This window comes from Aquarana catesbeiana, linkage group LG03 (assembly GCF_042186555.1).
Source record: "Aquarana catesbeiana isolate 2022-GZ linkage group LG03, ASM4218655v1, whole genome shotgun sequence".
Taxonomy (NCBI): Eukaryota; Metazoa; Chordata; class Amphibia; order Anura; family Ranidae; genus Aquarana; species Aquarana catesbeiana.
The window spans coordinates 423,122,509-423,141,441 of record NC_133326.1 but is presented as its reverse complement, the minus strand read 5'-3'; the positions used below and the strand labels follow the sequence as shown (position 1 = coordinate 423,141,441).

The 18,933-nt window shown below is 44.0% G+C and overlaps 1 protein-coding gene across 2 annotated transcripts in view; it reads left to right on the top strand.

Moving 5' to 3' along the window:
* Positions 1-18,933, top strand: part of LOC141132411 (A disintegrin and metalloproteinase with thrombospondin motifs 2-like) — a 1,679,109-nt gene that overhangs the window by 1,487,883 nt on the left and 172,293 nt on the right. The window contains exon 21 of one of the 2 annotated variants that reach the window (XM_073620760.1): positions 8,224-8,313. The exons of the other annotated variant lie outside the window; for it this stretch is intronic. Within the exon in view, the coding sequence (XP_073476861.1) occupies positions 8,224-8,313 (90 nt within the window). The remainder of the gene's footprint in view (positions 1-8,223; positions 8,314-18,933) is intronic. 2 annotated transcript variants of the gene reach the window in all.

The following is an 18,933-nucleotide window of genomic DNA, read 5'->3' as shown; positions in this document are numbered from 1 at the left end:
CGTGTGTAGGCTCCGGCGGACTTTTCCGGCGGACTTTTTCCCAAAAGCCCGCCAGACCTAGATTTGAAACAAGTTTTAAATCTTTCCATCGGACTCAGTTTCTGGTGGAAAGTCCGCTCGTCTGTGTGCTGGTTTGACGGAAAGCCCGCTCGTCTGTATGCTGGTCCAACGGACCAGATACGATGCGAGGGCAGGGTATTGCATTTTGCGCTCGCTGCAATAGGAAAAACAAATTTTCCCATTGCGGCGAGCGCGGGGCATACCAGGCCCTTAGGTCTGGTATGGATTATAAAGGAAAGCCCCTACGCCGAAAAAATGGCGTTGGGTCCTCCCTAAAATCCATACCAGACCCCGATCCGAGCACTCAGCCCGGCCGGTCAGGAAAGGGGGTGGGGACGAGCGAGCGCCCCCCTCGAACCGTACCAGGCCGCATGCCCTCAACATGGGGGGGTGGGTGCTTTGGGGGAGGGGGCGCCCTGCGGGGCCCCCCTCCCCCAAAGCACCTTGTCCCCATGTTGATGAGCACAAGGGCCTCTTCCCGACAACCCTGGCCGTTGGTTGTCGGGGTCTGCGGGCAGGGGGCTTATCGGAATCCGGGAGCCCCCTATAATAAGAGGGCCCCCAGATCCCGGCCCCCCACCGTATGTGAATGAGTATGGGGTACATGGTACCCCTACCCATTCACCTAGGGAAAAAGTGTCAATAATAAAACACACTACACAGGTTTTTAAAATTTATTAAACAGCTCCAGGGGGTCTTCCTCCGGCTTCGGGGGTCTTCTTCCGGCTTCGGGGGTCCCTCCGGTTCCTCTTCTCCCGGTGTTCCAGTTCTTCGGCCGGCTCCTCCGCTGTCTTCAGGCCGCTCTCTTGCCAGCGGAGGTCCGGACTTCTTGGCTTCTTGTCTTCTTCCCTCTTCTCCAGATGTTGACACGACGGTCTCTCCGGCTGGACTGCTCTCTGAGGGCTCCGTTGTGACTTATATAGGCGGAGACCCCGCCCCCTTATGATGTCACAGTCCCTGGGCATGCTGGGACTGTGACGTTTTAGGGGGCATTGTCACCGGGTGATGTTGACCACGCCCCCTAAAACGTCACAGTCCCAGCATGCCCAGGGACTGTGACATCATAAGGGGGCGGGGTCTCCGCCTATATAAGTCACAACGGAGTCCTCAGAGAGCAGTCCAGCCGGAGAGACCATCGTGTCAACATCTGGAGAAGAGAAGGGGGAAGAAGATAAGAAGCCCAGAAGTCCGGACCTCCGCTGGCAAGGGAGCGGCCTGAAGACAGCGGAGGAGCCGGCCGAAGAACTGGAACACCGGGAGAAGAGGAACCGGAGGGACCCCCGAAGCCGGAAGAAGACCCCCGAAGCCAGAGGAAGACCCCCCGAGCTGTTTAATGAATTATTTTAAAAACCTGTGTAGTGTTTTATTATTGACACTTTTTCCCTAGGTGAATGGGTAGGGGTACCATGTACCCCATACTCATTCACATAGGGTGGGGGGCCGGGATCTGGGGGCCCTCTTATTATAGGGGGCTCCCGGATTCCGATAAGCCCCCTGCCCGCAGACCCCGACAACCAACGGCCAGGGTTGTCGGGAAGAGGCCCTTGTCCTCATCAACATGGGGACCAAGGTGCTTTGGGGGGGGGGGCCCCGCAGGGCCCCCCTCCCCCAAAGCACCCACCCCCCATGTTGAGGGCATGCGGCCTGATACGGTTCAGGAGGGGGGGGCGCTCGCTCGTCCCCACCCCCTTTCCTGACCGGCCGGGCTGCATGCTCGGATCGGGGTCTGGTATGGATTCTAGGGGGGACCCCAGGCCGTTTTTTTGGCGTAGGGGGGCTTCCCTTTAAAATCCATACTAGACCTAAGGGCCTGGTATGACCCGCGACGGGGCTCACAAGGTGTCAATCTCTCTGATAAAAGCGGCAAGATTGACTTCCTTTTCTAGTCCCCGTCAATGAACGGACTTGTCCATGTGTGAGCAAGTCCATTCATTCTGAAAGTCCGCCGTAACTCCGGCGAAAGTCCGTCGGAAAGACGGGCGGACTTAGCCCGCCGGAAAGTCCGGTCGTGTGTGGGCAAGTCCGTCCGTTTTAAAGTCCGGCGCACCTGGTCCATCAGAAAGTGTGCCGGACCAAGTATGCCGGAAAGTCTGATCGTGTGTACGCGGCATAGGTCTCTTCATACAGCACCTTGCCACCTCCCCACCCATAACACATTCATCCCTCAAACCAAAATCTGTTTTCTATCCCGCTCAATCCAAAGGCCCCTATCTGGAAAGTTTTTACAGAGTAGTCTATGCTGACTTTCTTAAACTTTGCCAGTCTTCATCTCACGTGCCACCCCATATACATAACCTTTCCCTTTCAGATATTCATGCCTTAGAGTCTCTAATTCACACGTCAGATGTAATTATTAAATCTGCTGACAAAGGGGGAGGCATAGTTTTGCTCAACTAAGCAGATTACATCAAAGAAGTCAATAGACTCCTCTCTGATAAGACCACATATCACAAGCTCAAAAAAGATCCCACCATAGATTTTACCACTGAGGTTAATGTTTTAGTTAAATCAGCTCTTGAACGCGGAGTGATCAACAAAACTGAAGCCTCCTTTTTTACAAAAAGTTTTTATCAGAACCCATATTTTTATTATTTGCCCAAAGTTCATAAAAACCTCACTTCCCCTCCTGGCAGGCCCATTGTGGCTGCCATGGATAGCGTCACCACTGGGTTTAGTCGGTATATTGACCAATTCCTCCAACTGATTGTCCAACAGTTACCTTCCTACATCAGAGATGGCACACACCTCCTAGAATTACTTGCACCCTACAAGTGAGAATCTTCCTACATATGGCTGTCATTAGACATCACCTCACTTTATACCTCCATTCCCCATCAATTTGGCTTATTAGCCCTAGAATTCTTTCTTGCACAGGATCCTTTTATGAATCCCAGACAGGCCGCATTTATCTTGGAGGCTACCAATTTCTGCCTGAATCACAATTATTTCGACTTTGATGGCGAATTCTACTTATACAAGGTACTGCCATCGGAGCCAACTTCACTCCCTCATACGCTAACCTAGCCATGGGCTACTGGGAAGAACATTACATCTCACACAACAATCCCTACTCATCCCACATTGTATTTTTTGGCCGTTATATAGACAACCTAATCGTAATCTGGGACGGCTCCACTGATTCCATTACCTCATTTGTAGATCATTGCAACCATAACCCCTACGGTTTATCCTTCACACGTCTCTGGTCCCAGTTATTTGGCCTTTTTGGACCTGGAATTGAGCCATGTGGGTGAAACTATCATTGCCAAGAATTACACCAAACCCACAGCTGGCAACTGTTTTCTACACTACAAGAGTTGCCACTACCCAAAATGGACCAATAACATACCCAAAGGCCAGTTTTGTCGTCTAAGACAAAATCGTACCCTAGACACTGACTATGATACCCAGAGCATCACACTAAAAAAGAAGGTTGCCGATAAAGAATACCCTCAAGAGTTAGTGGATCAAGCTCATCGAGCAAAATCTCCAAATCTATGACTCAAGCTGAACGTTTTAAAAAACTGTGCTCGAGAGAGACTTTTTAGATATATTGCCTTGATGTCCTCTCGCCCGGTGTCCTCAATGAAGGTATAGAAATAGCCACAGTACTATAGTCTTTCTTGCTCCACATTTTATTTGCCATTGCGGCCTATACTATGTATTCTGATGATACCATACTTTTAAATAATTTATATGTATATTCTTGTCATTTTCATCACAGGTTTCATTTTCTTTACCTTTTTTAAATTTATAGGGGTGGCGGGTTCGCTCCTGGTGTCTCCAGTAAGTATTGGTAACTCAGGAGGTAGCATGATGTTATGTGTCTTTTTTTCCCCTTCCTTTCCATTCCATGTTTCCTTTGGTCTGTCCCCCTCCCCTTTGTGTATTTTTTCTGTGTCTCCATTCATGTTCTGGCCCCGCTCCTTGTTCCGCCTATATCATACCTCCCCGTGCCTTGAGAACCCATGCTTGAGAAAGGAATGCTGCTATCCCATCCATCCATAGCCAGCTATTTCAGAAACGCGTCGCATGCTGATGACGTCACGGCTTGGCGCCAGCCTGTGTCTGCACTCCAAGCCTTGCTCTCGATCTACATACCTGGCCGTGTCTCTCCCTCCACTACACAGGGACAGTGCGATCGCTGAGGAGATACAGCGCAGCTCAACCATCCGCCCGTATGATTGTAATAAATTGTTTTATGATAATTTCTCATAGCCGCCCCTATTCCTTGTATTTTCTCAGCTATTGGAACTCGCTTTTGGTTTCTTGGTGGCTGCCCTGACTGACATAGCGATTTTATACTACTAGTGTACATATATGTACATACATCCATGCCCCTGGACTATTGGGTACTACGTTCTGAGGTATCTGCATATTGCGCCTTGTTAATTGTTCATACTCTTAGAGCCCGGATCACATCCAGGGAATGGAGGTCCATCTCTTTAGGATGTGTCGGCTTAGGATGCAGAGATGGTAACACAATGTCTTCATTGAGGTGGAAGGCCAAAACCACCTTCGGCAAAAAAGAAGGTTGCGGATGCAACACCACCTTATCCCTGTGGATAATCAGATAGGGTGACTTGCAAAACAAGGCCACCAGCTCTGAAACCCTCCTGGCAGATGTAATAGCCACTAAAAAGACCACTTTCTGAGACAGGGTCAGCAAGAGAATTACCCTGATGTTTTCAAACGGCGGTTTCTGAAGCGCCGACAGCACCAGGTTCAGATCCCATGCTGAACCCCTTGCACAAAAGTGCGTAAGAATGAGTAAGACGCCAGGGGTCATTGGAAAAAAACAGCCAAAGCTGAAATCTGTCCCTTAACGGTGCTCACGGCCACCTTCTGGTCCACTCCTCACTGTAAGAACAGCAGGACTCTAGCCACCGAATAAGTACATGGGCGCCACCCCATCTACTCACACATGGAGATATAAGCCTTCCATGTATGATTATATATCTTCTGGGAAGAAGATTTCCTTGCCCTCAGCATAGTGGAAATGACCGAGTCCGACAGACCTCAGTTCCTTAGAACCTGGCTTTCAACAGCCACGCCGTCAAAGCCAGAGATGGTAAAGCAGGATGAAGTATCTGACCTTGTGATAGGAGGTCCTCCCGCAGCGGCAACCGCCATGGAGCATCCGCCACCAGGCGTATCAAGTCGGCGTACCAAGGACGCCGAGGCCAATCCGGGGCAATCAGTATGACTGGGATCCCCTCGCCCTCTACTCTGCGGAGCAGATGTGGTAACAGTTTGAGCAGAGGAAAGGTGTAAATCAGCTGGTACTGCTCCCATGGAGCCACCAACTCGTCTGACACATCTGCCCAAGGATCTCTTGTCCTGGACACGAACCTCCACACCTTTCGATTGAGCTGAGAGGCCAGAAGGTCCACATCTGGTGTGCCCCACCACAGGCAAAGAAGCCTGAACACCTCCGGATGCAGAGCCCATTCTCCTGGGTCCAGCATCTAACAACTTAGATAGTCCACCTGCCAGTTTTCTACTCCCGGGATGTATATGGCCGACAGGGCCGGTACATGTCGCTCTGTCCACCGAAGGATGTGAGTGACCTCCCGTGCTGCGGCCGAGCTTCTCGTTCCTCCTTGATGGTTGACATATGCCACCGCCGTGGCGTTGTCTGACTGGATCCTGATCGGACATCCTTGTAGTCTTATCGACCATGTGGAGAGACATAGCCTGATCGCTCGAAGCTCGAGCACATTGATTGGTAACTGGGATTCCTCCCTCGACCAGAGGCCCTGTGTCGATTGTACTCCCAATACTCCACCCCAGCCGGTCAGGCTGGCGTCTGTTGTGATCACCGTCCAATGAAGAGGTAGGAACGATTTCCCGGACCGAAGGGCCAGAGATCTCAGCCACCAGAGAAGAGTCCCTGACTAACTGGCTCACCCGAATCTGTCGATCCAGGGATAACGGAGATTTGTCCCATTTCGACAATATCTCCCTCTGCAAGACTCTGGTGTGAAATTGGGCGTACTGTACTGCCTTGAAGGAAGCCGCCATAAGGCCCAGAACTCGTATGCAGAAACGCAGCAACGACCACCTGCGGCTCCTCAACCGCTTCACCGTGGCCCTGAGAGTCTGCAGCTTGTCTGAAGGGAGAAACACTCTCACTTCCACGGAGTCCTACTCCATCCAGAACCCTACTAACTGACACCATCTTCTGCCCTGCTAACGGTCACCAACAACAGCCATACTGTCACCATACTCTGTCCTACTGACTGTCACCATACTCTGTCCTACTACCTGACACCATCCAGAGCCCTACTAACTGACATAATCCACAGCCCTACTTATTGACACCATCCAAAGCCCTACTTGCTGACACTATCAACAACCCTACTTACTTACACTATCCACAGCCCTACCAACTGTCACCATCCACAACTCTACCAACGGTCACCATACTCTGTCCTACTAACTGTCACCATACTCTGTCCTACTATCTGTCACCAACCTCTGTCTTACTAACTGTCACCATCCACTGCTCTACTGACTGACGTCATTCACTGCACTATTGACATACACCGTCCACTGCTCTACTAACCCCGTCCTCTGCCATACTGACCCCTATAATCTACTATACAAACTGATGACTCCTATACTGTGTTCTACCTATTAGTTACCGCTATACACCACCCTACTTTTTACTGACTTCTATACACAGCCCTACACACCGCCCTACTTATTACTGACCTCTATATGCTGCCCTGCATTCAGATCTGAAACTAGTCAAGCAAGTCAGCCTGCAGTATCAAATGTTTTGCCATCATGATTAGACTCTTGAACAGACTTGTGGGGTTACCAATTACTCTCCAAATTTAAAAAAATTGTGAATGAAAGTGAATGAGTTGCTCACTAACGTTAACTTTTATGGTATCCTAACTTTATATTTTTACAGTGAGATTAGTTTCATTATAATTTTTCTAAGTTGTCCCTGTGTCATCCTTACTATTTAGTTAGGGCTTGATAGTCAATTTCTTTTTTTTTAAAAAGAGTGTTGAGCCCTGGTGATTTTTGAGCTCTTTGACCAAGATCACTCTGGTGATCTTCACCTCTCAAAGGTTGCCTACCCTTGGTCTAGAGAATTTAAAAGCAGCCCATAGATGATTTGATTTTCTTTCCTTCCACGACAGGTGTTGATGGGGGAATGCCTCCCGCAGGGCTATTGTGTTCTGTCATCAGGGGGATGTGGGGAGCCTTCTCGGTCGGCAGAATGCAATGATTACGGCTTACGGCTAAGGCTGCTGTCAGTAATCACATGTAAAAATCTGACAGGCTGGTTGAATCCAAGTCAACTGATGGATCGACTTGGGTACAATCAGCCTGCCCATAGATGGATCAAATCTCAGCCAGTCCTTGGCTTTATTTTGATCCATGCTAAAGTGTCCTCTTGTTGTTTAGTGTCCCTGTGGTATCCCATGGCACCCATCTCCCCATCCAAGTTCTTCAGCAAAAAAAATACATAAAAAGGCATCATTTAGACTAATTATTGAGCCAGAGAGTGTGGAAAATGTTGTGTGCCTGACTGCCTCTGCACCAACGTTTGAGAAAGAACCAATCAAAATCTACTACACTTGTGCAAAATAATACTTAGGCAAAAAAAAGTCTGACTTTCCCCATAGGCAGATCTAAATTTATGGGAAAAAAGGTCAAGGAAGTATTCATCAATTTATGATCAATGAATTAATAAGAGACTCTTGAAGTGCATTGTTAAAACCAGATAAGCCACAGACACAGGCTAAGGTCATAAAAGAGAATTATTTCTTTCATCACAAAAGGCAAAAAAAGGTGAGAAAAATATTGAGAACATTTACCATGGAGAGTTGATTAACAGAGTGTCAAGTTCTCAGCCATACTGTAGTATGGTTAGCATGGATGTTCAAAGCAGCAACATTTACTGTAGAGCAAAGATTAGCAGTGTCATTTTTCTCAGTCACACAGCATGAATATGGTTAGCATGGATATTTGGATATTCATAACAGCATTTATCTGTGAAGTAGCATGGAAGACTGAGAATGAGAAAATGAAAAGAGCTATAGGTATTCTGTTTTTATACTGTGAAGTTATGTGAAATAAAAATTCTGAAAAGCTGTTTAATGTAAATATTTAACAACAAATTGTTCTTTTTTTTTTTTTTAGGAAATTCAACTGATCCATTAAAGAATAATTATGTAGTACAGTGGCTGTCTAAACCGGATGCAGATTACCCAACCCAAAAAAAGTCTTCAAGTAAAAGACCTATTTATAATTCTGCTTGTGGCATAAACTGCATGCTCTCGCAGCTATGGACTTTTGCTCTTTTCCTTTCACTTTATGGAATGTTAAATTTTCCTTATTTTGTACTTGCATTTAACCTGTCTTTTCTATTGACTCTCTATTGATTAGTGTATGCGGTAGTATATGCAGGAAGAAAAAACAAATCTAAAGTGGAAGATTCACACACCTGTGGGTAATATAGTTGTCATGTACCAGAAGTCTATTTAGTGGGAATTCTTCAGCAGCCCCACTATTGTTATTCGTTTTTTATTTATTGGTGGGAATGCTTCAGCAGTCCCACTATTGTTATTCATTTTTATTTATTTGTAGTGGGACTGCTTCAGCAGTCCCACTATTGTTATTCGTTTTTATTAGTGGGACTGCTTCAGCAGTCCCACTATTGTTATTCGTTTTTATTTATTTTTAGTGGGAATGCTTCAGCAGCCCCACTATTGTTGTTCGTTTTTTTATTTATTATTGATTATAATTTTATTCCGTACGTTTTTTGGCTCTGCGTAACTTTCAGCTATTAAAACCATTCAACTTTTAAAATGTTCAGCTCTTTCAGCTGATGATGGGACTTTTTCAACTTTTTTTCTACTATTTATAAAATAAATTTTAAAATATTAAGCTTTTTAACACTTTTTTTAACATTGAAGTGAATGAGAGCATGCTTCAAATCCTTAAAATCTTCCGCTCCCAAAAGTTTCAGCTCCTTCATACTTTCACCTACAGACGCCAAACAAACTTTAAAATGTTCACAAAATACTCAGCTATCTGACTATAACTTTTCAGTTTGATATCTTTTACAGTTTTTGTGAAAAAGCTGTTTAAGTTTACTGATCATTTCAGGAAATGTTATCGATTAAACAGAGTGTCTATTGGGGTGCTTAGAGTGGATGATGTCATACCTAGAGCACAGAGCCTTAAAAGAATTATCTTAGTTCATTCTCTATAAATTGCTCTCACGCCCACAAGATCTACTTGTCATACACAATTTATACATCAAAACATAGGTATTTTTGTCTAGTTTCAGGCAATGTGCTCAGTTTTGTGATAAACCTTTTACTTTTGGCTGATTCCAAATAACAAGAGTTCTACACTTTCTTCCATTCACTGTCCTGTATAAAATTCTTCACATTTCCCAGCGAAATGCACAGCCAACTTCTTTTTTAAATCGCTGACATGCCCACATTTTTAAGTTTATCAACATAAATTTTATACCGATACGTTCACAAAGGCCGTGTGTCTCTAACGGTGAAGTCGCTGTTTCCATAGCATGTACTGTTGTGGATTTATTAAGGCTTGTTTGAAGGGTTCTCTCACACTGTCTCTCACTCAGGCAGCTAGCAGATAGTGAGGAGATGTTTTTTACAGTGTGTTCAGGGGACAGGCAGCTAGCAGATAGGGAGATGTTATGCAGTATTTCCACACATTTTCCCCAGAAAATGCATTTTCTAGTTTTTATTAGTGGGACTGCTTTTTTTGTTATTCGATTTTATTTATTTTTATTTATTAGTTTTATTCCGTACGTTTTTTGGCTCTGCGTAACTTCTGCATACTTTTAACTATTAAAACCATTCAACTATTAAAATGTTCGTCTCATTCAGCTGATGATGGGACTTTTTCAACTTTTTTTTCTACTATTTATACTTTTTAAAATATTAAGCTTTTTAACACTTTTTTTTAACATTGAAGTCAATGGGAGCATGCTTCAGATCCTTAAAATCTTCTTCCGCTCCCAAAAGTTTCAGCTCCTTCATACTTTCACCTACAGATGCCAAACAAACTTTAAAATGTTCACAAAATATTCAGCTATCTGGCTATATCTTTTCAGATTGATATCTTTTACAGTTTTTGTGAAAAAGCTGTTTGTTCAGTGGTAATTTCAGGAAATTTTAGCCATTAAACAGTGTACTGTGTTGCTTTTGTTGCCATGGTTACCAACGCTTCTGTTATACACGGGGGGAGGTGGCTGGAGCATCTCAGCTCTGATTACAGAGCCTGGGGGAGGGTTCAGACACACCATGTACTGATTTATAATAGAGGAATATGATAGGGCAGTTTTGATGGGGCAGTTTTGATGGTGGCAATATGATGGGGCAGTTTTGATGGTGGCAATTCTGATGGGGCAGTTTTGATGGGGCAATTCTGATGGGGCAGTTTTGATGGGGGCAGTTTTGATGGGGCAATCTGATGGGGCAGTTTTGAGTGTGGCAATATGATGGGGCAGTTTTGAGTGTGGCAATATGATGGGGCAGTTTTGATAGGGCAATTCTGATGGGGCAGTTTTGATGGTGGCAGTTTTGATGGTGGCAGTTTTGATGGTGGCAATTTTGATGGGGCAATTCTGATGGGGCAATTCTGATGGGGCAGTTTTGATGGCAATATAATGGGGGCAGTTTTGATGGTGGCAATATGATGGGGCAGTTTTGATGGGGCAGTTTTGATGGGGCAATTCTGATGGGGCAATTCTGATGGGGCAGTTTTGATGGCAATATAATGGGGGCAGTTTTGATGGTGGCAATATGATGGGGCAGTTTTGATGGTGGCAATATGATGGGGCAGTTTTGATGGGGCAATTCTGATGGTGGCAATATGATGGGGCAGTTTTGATGGGGCAGTTTTGATGGGGCAATTCTGATGGGGCAGTTTTGATGGTGGCAATTTTGATGGGGCAATTCTGATGGGGCAGTTTTGATGGCAATATAATGGGGGCAGTTTTGATGGTGGCAATATGATGGGGCAGTTTTGATGGTGGCAATATGATGGGGCAGTTTTGATGGGGCAATTCTGATGGTGGCAATATGATGGGGCAGTTTTGATGGGGCAGTTTTGATGGGGCAATTCTGATGGGGCAGTTTTGATGGTGGCTTTTTTGATGGGGCAATTCTGATGGGGCAGTTTTGATGGCAATATAATGGGGCAGTTTTGATGGTGGCAATATGATGGGGCAGTTTTGATGGGGCAGTTTTGATGGTGGCAATATGATGGGGCAGTTTTGATGGGGCAGTTTTGATGGGGCAATTCTGATGGTGGCAATATGATGGGGCAGTTTTGATGGGGCAGTTTTGATGGGGCAGTTTTGATGGTGGCAATATGATGGGGCAGTTTTGATGGGGACAATTTTGATGGGGCGATTCTGATGGGGCAGTTTTGATGGCAGTATGATAGGGGCAGTTTTGCTGGGGGCCGTTTTAGCAATTCAGCTATTCAGCATTCCCACGCATTTTGGCCCGGAAATGCATTTTCTAGTTTTATTATTATTTCGTACGTTTTTTGGCTCTGCGTAACTTCTGCATACTTTCAGCTATTAAAACCATTCAACTTTTAAAATGTTCAGCTCTTTCAGCTAATGATGGGACTACTTCGACTTTTTTTCTACTATTTATACTTTTTAAAATATTAAGCTTTTTAACACTTTTTTTTAACATTGAAGTGAATGAGAGCATGCTTCAAATCCTTAAAATCTTCTTCCGCTCCCAAAAGTTTCAGCTCCTTCATACTTTCACTTACAGACGCCAAACAAACTTTAAAATGTTCACAAAATATTATATTCAGCTATCTGACTATATCTTTTCAGTTTGATATCTTTTACAGTTTTTGTGAAAAAGCTGTTTAAGTTTAGTGATCATTTCAGGAATTATATTGATTAAACAGAGTGTCTATTGGGGTGCTTAGAGTGGATGATGTCATAGCTAGAGCACAGAGCCTTAACAAAATTATCTTAGTTCCTTCTCTATAAATTGTTCTCACACCCACAAGATCTACTTGTCATGACAGTGCCTTGAAAAAGTATTCATACCCCTTGAAATTTTCCACATTTTGTCATGTTACAACCAAAAACGTAAATGTATTTTATTGGGATTTTATGTGATAGACCAACACAAAGTGTCACATAATTGTGAAGTGGAAAGAAAATGATTTTCAATTTTTTTTTTTTACAAATACAGTGGAACCTTGGATTACGACAATAATTTGTTCCAGAAGAATGCTTGTAATCCAAAGCACTCGTATATCAAAGTTTCCCCATAGGAGTCAATGGAAACTCAGATAATTCGTTCCACAGTGACTGCTATTGTATGCAGTACCACATGTGGTCAGAAGTGGGGGGGGCGCCGCAGACACTCAGAGACCGCTTGGAGCCGTTCTGATGCACTCAGACACTTTGAGAGGCTTGGAGACACTCGTGAATGGAGTATTTCGGAGTGTCTCCAAACGGCTCCAAGTGCATCTAAGCGGCTCAGAGTGTCACTTGTGCCCCCACACCTCTGGCCAAATGTGGTACTGCACACCCCATTTACTTGAATCCTGCTCGTCTTGCAAGACGATGCTCGCAAACCGAGTCAGGATTTAAAAAAAATAGCTTGTATTGCGAAACGCTTGTAAACCACGTAACCCGCAATCTGAGGTATTACTGTATGTGAAAAGTGTGGCATGCATTTGTATTCAGCTCCCCTGAGTCAATACTTTGTAGAACCACCTTTCGCTGCAAATACAGCTGCAAGTCTTTTTGGGTATGTCTCTACCAGCTTTGCACATCTAGAACAGGGGTAGGCAACCTGGGGCCCTCCAGCTGTTGCAGAACTACAAGTCCCATCATGCCTCTGGGAGTAATTGTAACTGCCAGCTTTGCAATGCCTCATGGGGAATGTAGTTCCACAACAGCTGGAGAGCCCTAGGTAGCCTACCCCTGATCTAGAGAGTGACATGTTTGCCAATTTTTCTTTGCAAAATAGCTCAAGTTCTGTCAGATTGGATGGAGAGCATCTGTGAACAGCAATTTTCAAGTCTTGCCACAGATTCTCAATTGGATTTAGGTCTGGACTTTTTTTTTTCTATAACCTATACTGCTTTAAACTTCTCAACAACTTTATCCTTGACCTGTCTGGTGTGTTCCTTGGCCTTTGTGATGCTGTTTGTTCACTAAGGTTCTCTAACAAACCTCTGAGGGCTGTACAGAACAGCTGTATTTATACTGAGATTAAATTACACACAGGTGGACCCTATTTACTAATTAGGTGACTTCTGAAGGCAATTGGTTTCCCTAGATTTTAGTTAGGGGAGTAAAGGGGGCTGAATACAAATGCACGCCACACTTTTCATTTTCATTTATCATTTTCCTTCCACTGCACAATTATGTGCCACTTTGTGTTGGTATATCACAAAAAATCCCCAAAAAATACATTTACGTTTTTGGTTACATAGTTACATAGTAGGTGAGGTTGAAAAAAGGCACAAGTCCATCAAGTCCAACCTATGTGTATGATTATATGACAGTATTACCTTGTATATCCCTGTATGTTGTGTTTGTTCAGGTGCTTATCTAATAGTTTTTTAAACTATCAATGCCTCCAGCTGAGACCATCGCCTGTGGAAGGGAATTCTACATCCTTGCCGCACTTACAGTAAAGAATCCTCTATGTAGTTTAAGGTTAAACCTCTTTTCTTTCAATTTTAATGCGTGGCCACGTGTCTTAATAAACTCCCTTCCACAAAAAAGTTTTATCCCTATTGTGGGGTCACCAGTACGGTATTTGTAAATTGAAATCATATCCCCTCTCTTCTCCAGAGAGAATTAGTTCAGTGCTCGCAACCTTTCTTCATAACTAATATCCTCCAGACCCTTTATTAGCTTTGTTGCCCTTCTTCGTACTCGCTCCATTTCCAGTACATCCTTCCTGAGGACTGGTGCCCAGAACTGGACAGCATACTCTAGGTGCGGCCGGACCTAGAGTAGAGTGGGAGAATTATTGTTTTATCTCTGGAGTTAATCCCATTTTTAATGCAAGCCAATATTCTGTTTGCTTTGTTAGCAGCAGCTTGGATGCCATTGCTGAGCCTATCATTTACTAGGATCCCCAGGTTCATTTCCATCCTAGATTCCCCCAGAGGTTCTCCCCCTAGTGTATAGATTGCATTCATATTTTTGCCACCGGAATGCATTATTTTACATTTTTCTACATTAAACCTCATTTGCCATGTATTTACCCACCCCATTAATTTGTTCAGATCTTCTTGCAAGGTTTCCACATCCTGCGCAGAAGTTATTGCCCTGCTTAGCTTAGTATTTTCTGCAAATACAGAGATTGAACTGTTTACCCCATCCTCCAGGTCGTTTATGAACAAATTAAATAGGATTGGTCCCAGGACAGAACCCTGGGGGACCCCACTACCCACCCCTGACCATTCTGAGTATTCTCCATTTATCACTACCCTCTGAACTTGCCCTTGTAGCCAGTGTTCAATTCATGTACTCGCCCTATGGTCCATGCCAACGGACCTTATTTTGTACAGAAAACATTTATGGGGAACTGTGTCAAATGCTTTTGCAAAATCCAGATACACCACATCTATGGGCCTTCCTTTATCTAGATGGCAACTCACCTCTTCATAGAAGGTTAATCTTGTATATAGTCCCTTATCATCCCCTCCAAGAGCTTGCATACTATTGATGTTAGGCTAACTGGTCTGTAATTCCCAGGAATGTATTTTGGGCCCTTTTTAAATATTAGTGCTACATTGGCTTTTCTCCAATCAGCTGGTACCATTCCAATCAGTAGACTGTCAGTAAAAATTAGGAACAATGGTCTGGCAGTTACTTGACTGAGTTCCCTAAGTACCCTCGGGTGCAAGCCATCTGGTCCCAGTGATTTATTAATGTTAAGTTTTCCAAGTCTAATTCTAATTTTGTCCTCTGTTAACCATGGAGGTGCTTCCTGTGATGTGTCATGAGGATAAACACTGCAGTTTTGGTTACTGAAGCCCCCCCCCAATTCCCTTGTGAAGACCGAGGAGAAGAATACATTCAATACCTTCTCCCCATACTTTGTAAAGAGATGTCCTTCCTCATTCTTTATGGGACCAATATGGTCTGTCCTCCAATTTTTACTGTTTACTTAAAGAATTTATTGGGATTTGTTTTGCTCTCCTCCGCTATGTGTCTTTTATGTTTTATCTTAGCCGCCCTAATTGCACCCTTACATTTCTTGTTGCATTCTTTATAAAGTCTGAATGCTGATGATGATCCCTCAACACTGTATTTTTTGAAGGCCTTCTCCTTTGCTTTTAAATGCATTTTTACATTGGAGTTAATCCATCTAGGACTTTTGTTTGCTCTTTTAAATGTATTACCCAATGGGATGCATTGGCTAATGCCCTTATTTAATATGCTCTTAAAGAAAACCCATCTCTCCTCCGTGTTCTTTGTTCCTAAGATTTTATCCCAATTCATGCCTTCTAGCAAGGTTCGTAGTTTGGGGAAGTTTGCTCTTTTGAAATTCAGTGTCTTTGTATTCCCCTTATGTTTCCTATGTGAGTGGATTTTTATACTGAAGCCAATTGACCTGTGATCGCTGTTTCCTAAATTGCCTGGTATTTCCACATCTGTGATCAGGTCTGTATTGTGGGTAATCAGTAGATCTAGTAACACTTTATTTCTAGTTGGTGCATCTACCATCTGACCCATGAAATTGTCCTGCAAGACATTTAGGAACTGGCGAGCCTTAGACGAATGCGTGGTTCCCTCCGCCCAGTCTATGTCTGGATAATTAAAATCCCCCGTTATGATAACACTTCCCATCCTTCCTGCTAATCCAAATTGTGATACGAGGTCTGTCTCCTCCTCCTCCCTCAGGTTCGGGGGCCTATAGCATACTCCCAGTATTATTTTCCCCTTGGCTTCATCCCTTTGGAGCTCTACCCATAAGGATTCCACCTCCTCCCTAGCTCCCTTACATTCACTTGTACATTATTACATTATTCTTGATATATAGGCATACCCTCCCCCTTTTTTACCCTCTCTATCCCTGCGATAAAGGGTATATCTTTGAATGGTTGCCAGCCAATCATGAGAGCTGTTGAACCAGGTCTCTGAAATTCCCACAAAATCCAAATCCTCCTCGTACAACAGTATCTCTAGTTCACCCATCTTGTCCGCCAGGCTCCTGGCATTGGTGAACATGGCACATAGTTTAGACCGGTCGCATACTATCCTCTTATTGGGTGTTCCAAGATTGCGACTAGGACTTGTTACTATACTTACCTTGGGTTTATGTGCTTTAGTCAACCTATCACTAATGCCCCCAATACTACCATCTGGAATATGTTCCGCGCTGACTATCTCTACCTCTGGACCCCCCCGTCGCCTAGTTTAAAAACCCCTCTAACTTTTTGGCCATCTTCACTCCCAGCAGATCCGCACCCTCCTCATTTAGGTGCAGTCTGTCCCTTCTATAGTACTGGTGACTGACTGAAAAGTCGGCCCAGTCCTCCAGGAACCCAAACCCTTTCTTACTACACAACTTCTCAGCCACTTGTTTACTTCCCTAATCTCCCTCTGCCTTTCTGGTGTGGCTTGAGGTACCAGTAGTATTCCTGAGAATACTACCTTGGAGGTCCTTTTCCTCAATTTAGCTCCCAAGTCCAGGAGTTGTAACATGACAAAATGTGGAAATTTTCAAGGGGTATGAATACTTTTTCAAGGCACCGTATATATTGCACTGCACTGTCAGATTGGTCACGCCACCTCCTAGGACATGACGTGTACCAGGAGGTTGTGGCATGCCTTGATGCCTCTTTATTTGTACAATATTCTTTGCTACACAGCCTTTATTCTTTGAATATCCTTTTGAGCAGCAGAAAATTGTTAGTAATTTTCTTGTACAAGTGTGTCTGTGTGCCTTCTAGCACTATGCGTGTAGTGTCTTGGAAGCTGTGGACCCCATCCATCTAGGTAATATAATTAGGGAAGGGAAATTTACCTTGGCCCACCCATATCCTTAAAATTGATGGAAAGCAACTAAATATCTTTGATTGTATATCCTATACATAAACTCACCGGCCACTTTATTAGGTACACCTTGCTAGTACCAGGTTGGACCCCCTTTTGCCTTCAGAGCTGCCTTAATTCTTTGTGGTGTAGATTTAAAAAGGTGTTGGAAACATTCCTCAGAGATGTTGGTCCATATTGACATGATAGCATCAGGCAGTTGCTGCAGATTTGTTGGCTGCACATTCATGATGCGAATTTCCCATTCCACCACATACCAAAGGTGCTCTACTGGATTAAGATGTGGTGACTGTGGAGGCCATTGGAGTACAGTGAACTCACTGTCATGTTCAAGAAACCAGTTTGAGATGATTTGAGCTTTGTGATATGGTGCATTATCCTGCTGGAAGTAGACATGAGAAGATGGGTACACTGTAGTCATAAAAGTATGGACATGCTCAGCAGTAATACTCAGGTAGGCCGTGTCATTTGAACGATGCTCAATTGGTACTAAGGGGGCCCAAAGTGTGCCAAGGAAATATCCCCCACACCATTACACCACCACCAGCCTGAACCGTTGATACAAGGCAGGATGGATTCATGTTTTTATCTTATTTATGCCTAATTCTGACCCTACCGTCTGAATACCGCAGCTGAAATCGAGACTCATCAGACCAGGCAACGTTTTTCCAATCTTCTATTGTCCAATTTTGGTGAGCTTGTGTGAATTGTAGCCTCATTTTTTTGCTGCTGTTGTGCTGCTTTGTCTGTTTTGTCTGTTGTGCATTCAGAGATGGTATTCTGCGTACCTTGGTTGTAACGAGTGGTTATTTGAGTTACTGTTGCCTTTCTATTATCTCGAACCAGTCTGCCTATTCTCCTCTGACATCAACAAGGCATTTTCATCCACACAACTCTTGCTCACTGGATATTTTCTCTTTTTCGGACCATTCTCTGTAAACCCTAGAGATGATTGTGCGTGAAAATTCCAGTAGATCAGTTTTTGAAATACTCAGACCAGCGTGTCTGGCACCAACAACCATGCCATGTTTAAAGTCACTTAAATCCCCTTTCTTCAATATTCTGATGCTTGGTTTGAACTTCAGCAAGTCGTCTTCACCACGTTTAGATGCCTAAATGCAATAAGTTGCTGCCATGTGATTGGCTAATTAGCAGTTTGTGTTACCAAGCAATTGAACAGGTGTACCTAATAAAGTGGCTGGTGAGTGTCATTTTCAAACATACAGTATACAGGGTTAAAACTCTAAACAAATGTGAATATATCTGTGCTGGGTGTTTCCATCCTTATCCCTTTTGAGCAGCCAGCCAACACTTCTTATGGTATTCCTACTTGCTAGAAATTAAAAAACCTTAAGTGCAACACTACTTACAGTATATACATCAATTATGACATGCTGTGAAAAAAATCCCCCACAACAAATGCTCCTGACTGCAAAAACAATTCTCTCAATTAAACCACAATATATTACTATCTTCACCCACCATATGCAAAATTTCAATCGGAATTTAGTCCACTGTACTGGAAATTAAGGCCCCTTTCACAGTGGTGCCCTTTACCATGCTAAAACACACCTTCCCAACGCAACAAATTGCATGAAAATGATTCCCCTTTAAATCCTATGTAACTGTTCACACTTCTGCGCTGCATTTGCCCTGAGTTTTGAAAAGTCCTGCAGGCTCCAACTTTAGAAAAGTGCACCAATAACACACCATTCATTGTAAGTCAATGGGGGTGAACTTTGAGTCACAGGTGCATCCTGGAAGTCAGGTAACCAGAAAGTACACCAAAAAATCCATCAAAA